General features: G+C 33.7%; 1 protein-coding gene across 1 annotated transcript; it reads left to right on the top strand.

Annotated features, from left to right (window-relative positions):
• The first annotated feature begins 3,552 nt into the window (after positions 1-3,552).
• Positions 3,553-10,202, top strand: LOC110106310 (pentatricopeptide repeat-containing protein At1g80270, mitochondrial-like). Its single transcript, XM_020836173.2, has 4 exons — positions 3,553-3,731; positions 3,802-3,857; positions 5,761-6,316; positions 8,976-10,202. The coding sequence occupies exons 1-4, from the start codon at positions 3,669-3,671 to the stop codon at positions 10,194-10,196; spliced, it is 1,896 nt and encodes a 631-aa protein (XP_020691832.1). The 5' UTR covers positions 3,553-3,668; the 3' UTR covers positions 10,197-10,202.
• The last annotated feature ends 1,029 nt before the right edge of the window (positions 10,203-11,231 follow it).

Genomic DNA, 11,231 nt, shown 5'->3' with positions numbered 1-11,231 from the left:
CGTCATCCTACCGGACTTATTTTCCGCCACCCCTGAGATATATATCGGAGAAGCTCTGTTTCTCGCAAAAGGTTAGATTTTTAAGTGTTTATATTCTTCTTCCGTTCTTCCTTTTACTAGAATCCAGCGATCAGACTATTTCATTCGGCGAACAAGGTTGGGGTAGTGATTTCAAGGGTGGAAAGAAGAGATTTGCCAGTGGAGACGCTGGGCTCAAAAAAGAACATGTCGGCGTTCGTTGGAGACTTCTCCGGCATGAGACTTGCAGAGGATATCGCAGCAGGAGCTCCTGGACTTTCCTGGCTCGAAGAGATGATCGATCCTCGAGCAGAAGATGCAGGGGGGATTCAAACCGAAGAAAGACGCGAACTTGGAGATCATGTAGGAGAAAAGAGCATTGATGAGGAAGAGAATGATTAAGATCCATTCCAAAGCTGTGTATATTAGGAGGAATATCATCCTGTGCGTGTTCCTGTGAACGACAGTCGCAAATTTGTTGGCCGCCTGAATTATGCATGCATGTGTTAGATAAGAAATAGTTAATTTGATGAGGATGCCAAGAATTCAACAACCAAACCGGTTGATTAGCATTCTCTATTCCTGAATTAATACAAGCCGAATTCTTTAAAGCTGCAGCTAAAACAACAGCATCTGAAGCAATAACAGATGGACTAGAAATTTTGTTCTCGTGCACCCACACATTCCTAGCCTTCCATGACAAATACACTGTATTACAGTAAAGGTACACCAACCATTTGCTCTTGCCATTCAACCATTTACAGCATTCGTTCAGGGAATTCATAAGAGGAATAAAAAAGCCACAACTGTTAATGGTTGAATTATCTTTATATGAAGCTACTTTTCTCTCAGGACATACGGCTGGTTTAAGCTAGGAGTCTAGACAAATAATATTGTTCGATTGTGTTATATACTTCTATTATCTCTCTGTATTTTGCAATTGGAGCACAATGGCATTCTACCCTGCTATCTAATATGAATTATGCATGCATGTGTCAGATAAGAAATAGTTAATTTGATGATTCATTCCTATTTTAACTTATGAGTATTCAAGATGCCTATTTTGATTTCTGTGATTTATGTTATGAAATTTCATATAATTTCTCAACCATTATTTTAACTTATGAGTATTCAAGATGCCTATTTTTTATTGACAGGTTCCATGTCTTCTTTTGTTTTCTGGAGCTAGTGCTGCTTTTGGAGGTAAACTACATTTTTTAAACAGAAGAAAGATAGGAGGTTATGAAATTTAAACAAGTTTTTATATGAACTAGTTTTAATGCACAGGCTGCAAGTGCACATTGTTTGTTTTAGAATGTTTCAGTTTTTTTAGTTGTTTTGGCTAAAAATATTTTGGTCAGAATATTCAAATCAAAATTTAATCACGATGGATTTCAAAGTCATTGAATTTATTTTGAGTCGAGTAAAATACAAAATTTGAATGTTTAGTCATATATCACATTCATATCAAAACAGATTTAATTTTTTGAAATTTATTCTGATCACAAGTTGGATCATAATATCCTTGCCCAAAACTTTTTTCCTTGTGAAATAATGGAAATATTAGTTGAAATAAATTTAATATATATAAAAAATTTATAACACCAAATAATACAAATTATAAATACACTGCTTTTATAAATATATTTATTTTAATGCTAAAAGAAATTATTACAAAAAATGCTTTTACTTTACTCTGGATATACCTAACCAAACAAGGGAAACAATTCTCCTGCGTTTATTTTGCATACAACCAAACAGGCTCAAAGTATTTAGAATGCATTGCATTTACTTTACATTGCATTTACTTTACACTGCATTTCTTTTTCAAGCAACCAAACAGCCCCATAGCTTATTGGTCAATAATTGACATCAACATTTGACCAATATTGGATCTAATTGACACCATTGCTAGACATGGATTGTCAATCAACATCAACGCCTATTATTTCTCAACACTATCACCCATCACAAACCAACTCCAAAGCCATTTGATGACCAACATGGATGCCCTCATCACCATCACTTGATGTCAATTAATTACCAATGATCGACACCAACCATCTAGGCCATTCAAACTCTCTTTTTATAAGGAGAAACGTCAAGTCAAACTTCACAGTGTTACTAAACCTTTGACTTTCCTTATCATCTATTTATTTGCACATGCAAATTACTATTTTTTATATGTTAATCAACCATTTACATTTAACGCTCAATCCTACTTTATAAGTGGAACAATAGTGCAAGACATTGACAATCGCCCAATACTTGATGGTACCAGCTAATTTTAATATAGCACCAGTCAATATCAAATGACTATTAGCCATCGACCTTTGTCACAAGCCTTCTTGGTTGTCTTTATCCCTAATATAAGGGAATGATAGAGCATACCATCAATCATCACACACTGTATTTGACATTACATAAATCGATGCCTATTAATGTCTGATGTCTCCCAACCCTAAACATCTAATGTGTGCCTTCATGGGTGTCGATTTTTTCACATATAAGAAGAGAAAACAAGAAAATATTCGTCCATCACCCAATATCTTTTATTATTAAGTTATTCATAATCGATCATCGTTCAATCCTTCCAAATCTTCAATATTTTTAAGTATTTGAATTTCGACCATAGCCTTCCTAATCGATGGTTATCCTTTAAAAAAAAGTGTAATTATGTTGGCCACCATTCGTTGCCCGATGCCTGATATTTTTACTTAGTCATTATTTATTTATTTGTTAGCTATTGAGGTAAGAAGCCCTTTTTGGTTGTTATTCTCTTTTTTTTCATAAGGAGAACCATATTATCTATCACCATCTAACACTTCTCAATGACTGATACCTAATGCTTGTCAATTACCAAAATTCAATGTTTTCTTAATGATCACCCACTCTCTTCTTCTATAAGGAAAGCTGATGAGATGGCCGCCCACAATCATATGATGATAACTCAAGCATCTAAAGTCTCCTATTCTAACATGGAAGATATATTAACACTTTGTATATATCATATTGTATTAATGCCTCACCAAGTTATGATGATTAACGTTCTTTGTAATATATGATTAATACTAATTGAATCATTTCGACTAGGTCAAATTTAAGAGTTTTACCCTATCTATCAATTTTAACGTAAAACAATTTTTATTTTTTTATAAATTGCTACTAATATATATGCATTTCTTCTATATTTTCTTTTAATTTTAAGCTGACAATCTATCTCCATCTTTTTTAATATTCTTTCACTTAAAAAACTTGCAAAATAAAATAACATCAATCATACACAAACTTATTTTTAAAATATAATAATTAGGCTTCCACTCTAAGTAGAATATCAAATCATAACCCTAATATAGAGCAATTTTAGGTCATAATATTTTGATAAAATATTAATTAAAAAGTCTCAAAATTATTTAGTTTTTAAAAATAAATACAATATATTTAAATTTTTAAAAAATAATATTACTTTTATTTCAAAATTAATACAACTAAAGCACTGTTCTTAAGAAATAAAGATGGGGTGTCCATTTTTTTTTATTGTTTGATAATTGTCACTTTACCGTTCCCTGTTCTTCCTTGCCAACATGCTAAACCCCCAAAATCGAAGTTTTATGCTGTCCGGATGAATTGGGATTTTACTTTTTAAGCTGATGCAGGCATTTATTAGGGTTTTTATTCAACTGTGCTTGCGGTTTTCGGAAGGGGAGATGCGGGTTCATTTACTGTTACTCCGTTTTTTTTTGGGGCATCCGTTTATGTTCCAGTTCTTCTTCGTTTTCTCAGCTCTCGCATAGTCCAGAAGTTATGAGGGCGCTCGGCAGAACTGCGAATCTTGCGAGGTTACATATTTCCTTCCCGTTGCCCTATGTTTCTTCAGTAGAACATCTCATTTGTCTTGACATTGAATTAATGTTCTTGCTTCAAAGTGATGGAGTCTTTTGTTTTCTTTTAAGTTTTAGCATGTGATAACTAAGTTCTTATCATGGTGGGGAGGTTGCGACTATGTTTGTAGCACCTAGAAGTTGGCTGGTTATGAATTTATCCGGAGTCGGATTGTTCGAGTCAAGAAACGACTCGAAGCCATTCGCTCGACAGATTTTTGCGATTTGAGAACGCCATACCGAGTAGTTCTCAGTAGTTAACGGATTCTGCACGAAGTTTTTGAGATTTGCGAGCACAAACTTCAGGTTGAATGCAGTTTCGGCATGATCCGACGTCGCTGTTTCCTGGTGATCGGAATGTTGGGTAGTCGACGATGATGAAGCCATGAATACCCTGGATCTTTAATCCATATCTGATACCATGTAGAAGTTTAAAGAACAAGAATGGGAGAAGAAGAAGAGGGTTTAAGACTAAACAAGAAGACAGAAACTGAAAACTTTCTTATTATGCTTCTCACCGATTACATCCTATAAATAGATTTTAGTTACAGTAAAGTGCCGCTACATATGTGGCCATATACTGATATCATATTATGATATTATGTTTCTAATAAGTCGGTCAAGAGGCTCAATTTTTCATTGCAGTGCAGTTGATCCTATTCTTCATCAAACCGGATTAAACAAGGTTATTAGTTGGGGCATTTTTCTATTAATTGGCTAATCTTGTTGCATACTAGAACGACTTCCAGGACATGATAGAGTTTGAGTACATTTTTTGTCTTAGTTTAGAGCTTTTTCAGTTCACATATACCATGGAAGATACACTGACTTTTATGTGGAAAATTTTAGAAGGGGAAAAAAAAAATCTTGGAGCTTAGCCTTGTTGTGAGGATGTACTATTTTGTAGAAAATTAGTATAATGGTGGTCCATCTTAGAGAAAGAAAAAAAAAAAAAAAAAAAAAACATCTTTTAAACGACCATTTTGATTTTTTTTATTGCCTTCCTTTGGTTCTTTCCTTTTGTTTTTTCATCACTTTAAATCCTCTTATAAACAAATGAAGCTTGTAAGAGAATATCAATGGATGATTTAAGAATACAAAATTAGCGAGCAAGATGCGTTCCATCCCCTCGTTCACTTATGGTGGTCATTCACCCTTCTCTTTCTTACTCTATTTGGGTTCTGTAAGCATTGTATGGGGGGATGGGGGGGAATAGCACATGCCTCCCTTCTTTTATCCACCAAGTAACTTAAGCGCAATTCCTCATCATCTCCATTTCATCTTCTTTCTTTATCCGCATCTTTTTTTATCCGAGCCAACTATTCCTACATTAAGAACGATTTCTTAGATACAATACCCGCTCTGTCCTCCCGAACATATTTAATGCATATTCCTCGAATTTCTCATAAAAATCTCACAATTTTTGTTTTGTGCTTTTTAGACTCAATACCTTATATACAGTCTAAAAATTTGTAGAATCTGATGATTCTACATTGCTTTCTACCCTACCCAAGCTACATCATCATCCACCAACTTTTTCTCCATTACCACCAGCACTACTCACCACTACTCGCTAGCACCTCCAAAGCATAAGGGATTGGCTTGTACTCATGGATGACACTTCGATCAGTTTGAATGTCTATCTTGAAAACATTTTTTGCTAGAAATAACATATTAGAGAGTGAAATCGCATTTTCAAATGAAATTAAGTAACATTTGGCTATGTAAAAATTTAATATTTGTATAGAATGTTATTTTCTTCTTGTCCTTCACTCATCAGATAAGATAAATGAACTTGTTAAACAAACTTAAAAAAAAAAAGGACATCAATTTTTGATATCACATATTAATTTGTTTACGGGATTCATGATTCTTGCAATATGGTTGCTCTAGTATCATGTGCCAGCAACCCAGTTGCATCGATCTACAACTTGGGGCATTCAAATGGTGAAAGTTGGACACATCACCAGTATTATGGACTATGTATTTACAAAAAGAAATTCTTCTTTGGACCTTTCTCTAATATCAGGTCCAATCTTATGTATCGGAGGCTTTCTTCACAGGCTGGAGATTTGACAATTCATATACTTGATGAGCAGGGCTTTTCAGATTCTAATGCAGCTTTTGACCATAATGAAAATGGAAGTATTGTTGATGGAATGAATATAGGGCAATTAGTTCAAGAGGAATTGCCTGAAATAAACTCAAAAGCTAGTTCAATAGAACCAGTTGAGAAACGCTCAAGAGATAGAGAAGTAGCATCTCCTTTGGTCATGGCTCTAATGAAAGCTCCATGCAATTCTATTAGTATTACTCTTAATGATTGGGTTAAGCATGGTAATATATTGGATCGGAGTGAAATCTCTGTTGCAATGATTTACCTTCGACGGAGAAGATTGTATGATAAGGCCTTGCAGGTGTGCCTTTAGAAATATTTTAATAGCTTTTATTTGCATGTTTATTATTATTTAAGAGAAATAATGCACCGAAAATAATGTTGGCTTACATTTTTTTAATTTTGTAGTTAAATGAGCATGAGTTGTAGTTCTCAATAATCTCTATTGTGTGCAAATAAGAGCAGTTCATCTGATGTCCGCTAGAGTATGTATCTAGTTATGTAAAATTTTTATACATAATGGCAAAATGATCACACATGGTTGGTGACTGGTAAGTCAACAATATAACAAATCATTGAAACAAAATATGATACTGACCATAAGGCAAAAAGAGAAACATAAATCAAACTAATGTTACATCTATCACAGTTGATAATAATGATAAATGAAGTACATTAAAACATGAACCCATTAATATGATTTAAATAAAAAAATTACATTAAGGAGAAAAACCTACACTTGGACAAACTCGCAAGATAGCAAACCAAATTCAAAAGCTTGCTTGTCCAACAAGGGAAACAAAGGCAAGTAATAGAACATGTACTGGCATCTATAGTGAATATGAAAACCCATGAAAATGAGAATGAATATCGACGCTTCCACTTGCTACTGTTGCTAGATGATGATTTATAGCCATTATTGTTGCCGTTGCCAGTTGTCGCTGCCATCACCCCTATTGCTGACCACCACCACTGCTACCACTGCCACCACCACTACTGCAGTTTAAATATTAATTTTACTTTGTAAGCAACCAAACACAATATTTACATCATATTTTGAATACATCAAATTTTAAATTGCAACCCCTTAGATACTTTTAAATGACTTCGAATTAAGTACTTGTACTCCTGATGATATTAAGAGTATATTTGATGAATTTGATTGATGAAATATACGAGTATAATGAGACTCTTAAGAGGGCTTCTTTATATTGGCCGGTCATCATTTTTTTATATTCTTAGTGAATGGTTAAATTATTATGAAAATTTTTGAATCTCAACTTGTAAATAATTTAGAGAGAGAGAGAGAGGGAGGTTAGAGAGAGAGGGAGAGAGAGATTGTCTATTCTTAAAGTCCAAGACAAATGGTGTCAGTTCCAAGTTGATGATTGCCCATCCTCTTCAACAACATCAAAATTAATTTCGTACAAGATTTGATGCATTTTTAAAATTGTTTGTTTATCCATAATTACAATTTTTTTTCAGGATTGTTGGTCTCAACACTTAAAGACGAGATTTATGATTTTTTTCAGTTCTTTGAATTCACTTGGGATTGCATGAACACGCTTAATAATATTTACCATACATTGATAGTTTTAATCAATTTCATGCATAGATAAACTGAATTTTATTCATTTTTCTTGGTTGTTCTTCATTAGCAACAAATTCTTTTTGATGGATGTCAAATCAATATGAAAAGTTATGAAACTCTATGTCCCTCAGTTTTCATGCAACAAAGAGAATTTACAGCGTGATTTAGTTTGAAATTTTGATGATGGTGGACTTGAAAACTTCTAGAAAAAAAAACCTCTCCTCTTTCTCTTTAAGAAAATTATTATGTATAAGAAGAATTGAATGATGTAGACTATATTATACTTCATATATCTATTTTATATTCTAAAGAAGGAATGAATGTTGTGCAAATTCTTGCCTGCTTAACCAGTGTCCTGCATGTTTGACATGAATCTTGACTAAATGAACTGCAAGCAAATTCAGTTTTCCTGGTATGACATTGAAGCTAAATCCTTATTCATATATTTCTGTAAACCAACCTGATTTTGGTAAGCATAGATTATATTGTTCCTTATTGGTTGCTTCAAGGATTAGGTTGTTGTTAGAGGTGATCAATGGGCAATTTAATATTGCCTTTGTGAACCTGCAGTTATGGTTTCCAATCATGAAAACCACCTCAAAGGAATGGGGCAATGATTTATACCTTGAGGTTAATTTGGTGTTGTGTACTTGCCCTTTATTTGCTATTGATGAATCAATTTAGCTTCCTTTGTAGAAAAGAATGGAAGATATATAAACTCAGAAATGCTGGCGAGTGAATGAAAGAACTTCCTGTTGATGTCACTTGGTAACTATGATTTTTCTGGTTAAAAATGACCAATTTAACAACATAATTGGATTGTTAACTTATCACTTTTATTTTACTTATACATAAATAACATTCAAGTTTCTAATATGGCACTCTTTTAAACTTTATCTAATTGTACAATCTAAATCTTTCCATAGTTAGAATTTAACAATTTTCTTGTTATCTTCAATTTATCAAATTTATTTAATTAAAAATTAAATTCTCTGTTTTTATGCGAATTAAATGACCAATTTAAATTCTCTGTTTCTAATATGGCACTCTTTTAAGGATAATAGATTCACTGCATTATGGATTCCTAGGAGTCACCCAAGATCATCACGTATCGGTCAATCGAAACAAAATATCTTTTCAGAACTCCATCTACTATGCTGGCTTTAGGCTTCTCCAATATCCTGTTGCCATTCATGGTCTTGGAAGTTAATTTTCTATTACGTTAAAAGTGATGACAGATAAGCTTCTCTTTAACTTAGTGCTTTTCTGCTTGTAGAAGAATTTCTTATATCTTGGACATCAGGGAAATATATTGTTATCTTGACGACTGTCTTTCTATTTTATCAGAATTATTTCATGTTGTTTGCAGTTTGTGGAGTGGTTGGAATCAACTAAGCGTCTCAATTTTGTGGAGCGAGATTATGCTTCACATCTTGATTTGGTTGCTAAAACTGATGGCCTTCATAAGGCTGAAACTTACATCCATAAAGTTCCGGAAACCTTCAGGGGAGAGGTGGTCTACAGAACTCTCCTAGCTAACTGTGTTGCAGCTGGTAATGTTGAGAAAGCAGAGCAAGTGTTTTCCCGAATGAGAGACCTTGGCTTTTCAATTAGTTCTTTTTCTTACAATCAACTCTTGCTGCTTTACAGAAGGATTGACCGTAGGAAGATACCTGATGTCCTCTTAATGATGGAAAAGGATACCATTAAACCATCTCTGTTCACCTACATGATTTTGATTGACGCGAAAGGTCTCTCTAAAGACATTGCAGGCGTCCAAAAGATAGTGGAGAGCATGAAGGCTGAAGGTGTTGTGCCTGATAACCCTCTCCGAGCTATGGTTGCACGCCATTACATTTCTGCAGGGTGCAATGAGAAGGCCGAAGCAATACTGAAAGAGATGGAAGATGATTGTGTCAGGGAGAACTCTGATGCATGGAGGTTTCTGCTTCCTCTTTATGCTTCACTTGGTAAAGTTGATGATGTGAGGAGGATGTGGAAATCATGTGAAGCTTCCGCCTGTATCGATGATTTTACGTCTGCTATAGAGGCCTGGGGAAAACTAGGATTTGTAGAGGAAGCCGAGAATATCTTCGAAAAAATGACGAAGAAATGGAAGAAGATCCCTCCTCGAAGCTACAATGCTTTGCTGAAAGTTTATGCAGACCATAAGCTTGTATCCAAGGGGAAGGATTTGGCTAGAAAGATGTCTGATGATGGCTGTTGGATTGGTCCTTTAACTTGGGATGCACTTGTAAAGCTGTTTGCTGAAGCTGGTGAAGTGGAGAAAGCTGATTCTGTATTGCAAAATGCAGCAGCTCGGCCTACTGGAAGTAGACCTCTCTATAGTTCATATATCACTGTGTTGGATAAATATGCAGAAGTTGGTAATGTCCATCATGCTGAGAAGATATTTGACAGGTTGAGACAGGCAAAATACCCCAGTAGGGTAAATCAGTATCTGCTTCTAGCCAAGGCCTACAAAAATGCCAAAACTCCAGCTTATGGGCTCAGGGAGAGGATGAAAGCTGATAATGTCTACCCTGATAAGAAGTTTTTGGCTGAGCTAGTTGCGCTTGAGAATTTTTAAAAATTATTGAGAGGCTTCGTTTTGGACGGTTTTTTATTGCTTCTTAAAGCAGTTTTTTAGTTTAAAAATTAAAATTTTTATACTAGAAAGTGCTTTAAGAAGTAGTAAGAAAACCGTCCCAAACAAAGCCTAAGATTTATTGACACACATCACAATTTATAGATCAAATAACATCTGAATCATGAGATAGTAGCCTATCAGAGGGGCTTCTTATCAATTATAAATATCTCATGAAAAATGAATTTATGTTCATCAAATCTGATTTATAATTACAGTAAGGTATCTGCTAAGCATTTATGGCCATTGATGTAGAAACCTTTTTGAGCACATTTAAAATCTGTTTCAATCTCTTCCTTTCATTCATATTATAAGTTTTGTTGAATTGGTTGTATTCATAATGCCTAAAATTTGATTATTGATTTAGTCCTCACAATATCATTTGTGATAGTTTTTTATCATTATTATTTTTCACTATTTTTTAAGAATTTTTTATGCTACAAAATTGTTGTAGAAAGTTGTAAAAATATTATCTCAAATGGAACCTTTGTGACCATGTGATTTGACATCATGACAATTTATTATGTGGTACTCTCATTTATGTGCTAACATATTAATTTCATATTATTATGTGGGAATTGTCACTTATTGCCTATTTTGTTAGATACAAACACTTTTATGTCACCCACCTTTAGGCTTCATTTGAGACGGTTTTTTTATTGCTTCTTAAAGCAGTTTTTTAGTATAAAAATTTTAATTTTTATACTAATAAATTATTTTAAGAAGCAGGAAGAAAGCCGTTCCAAACAAAACCTTAATCTAAGTTGAACTAGTGCAAGTCTTACTGTCTCAATTTGCATCATTTCAATTATTTTAAACTATGATAAATTTTTGTTATGATGTCTTTTATTTAAATAGTAAGACTAAGGTTTCGTTTGAGACGACTTTCTTATTGTTGCTTAAAGCAGCTTTTTTAGTATAAAAATTAAAAAATTTGTACTAAAAGTTGTTTTAAGAAGTAATAAGTAAGCCGTCCCA

The sequence above is a fragment of the Dendrobium catenatum genome, unplaced genomic scaffold, assembly GCF_001605985.2.
Source record: "Dendrobium catenatum unplaced genomic scaffold, ASM160598v2 fragScaff_scaffold_1451, whole genome shotgun sequence".
NCBI lineage: Eukaryota > Viridiplantae > Streptophyta > Magnoliopsida > Asparagales > Orchidaceae > Dendrobium > Dendrobium catenatum.
The sequence above is the reverse complement of the archived record's forward strand: the minus strand, read 5'-3'. Positions and strand labels throughout refer to the sequence as shown.

Excerpts from the sequence above, each read along its gene's own strand:
- LOC110106310 (XM_020836173.2), top strand. The coding sequence starts at position 3,669 with ATGCAGGCATTTATTAGGGTTTTTATTCAACTGTGCTTGCGGTTTTCG. Across the intron at positions 3,858-5,760 it reads AGAACTGCGAATCTTGCGAG|GATTCATGATTCTTGCAATA; the intron begins GTTACATATTTC and ends ATTTGTTTACGG. Across the intron at positions 6,317-8,975 it reads TGTATGATAAGGCCTTGCAG|TTTGTGGAGTGGTTGGAATC; the intron begins GTGTGCCTTTAG and ends TGTTGTTTGCAG.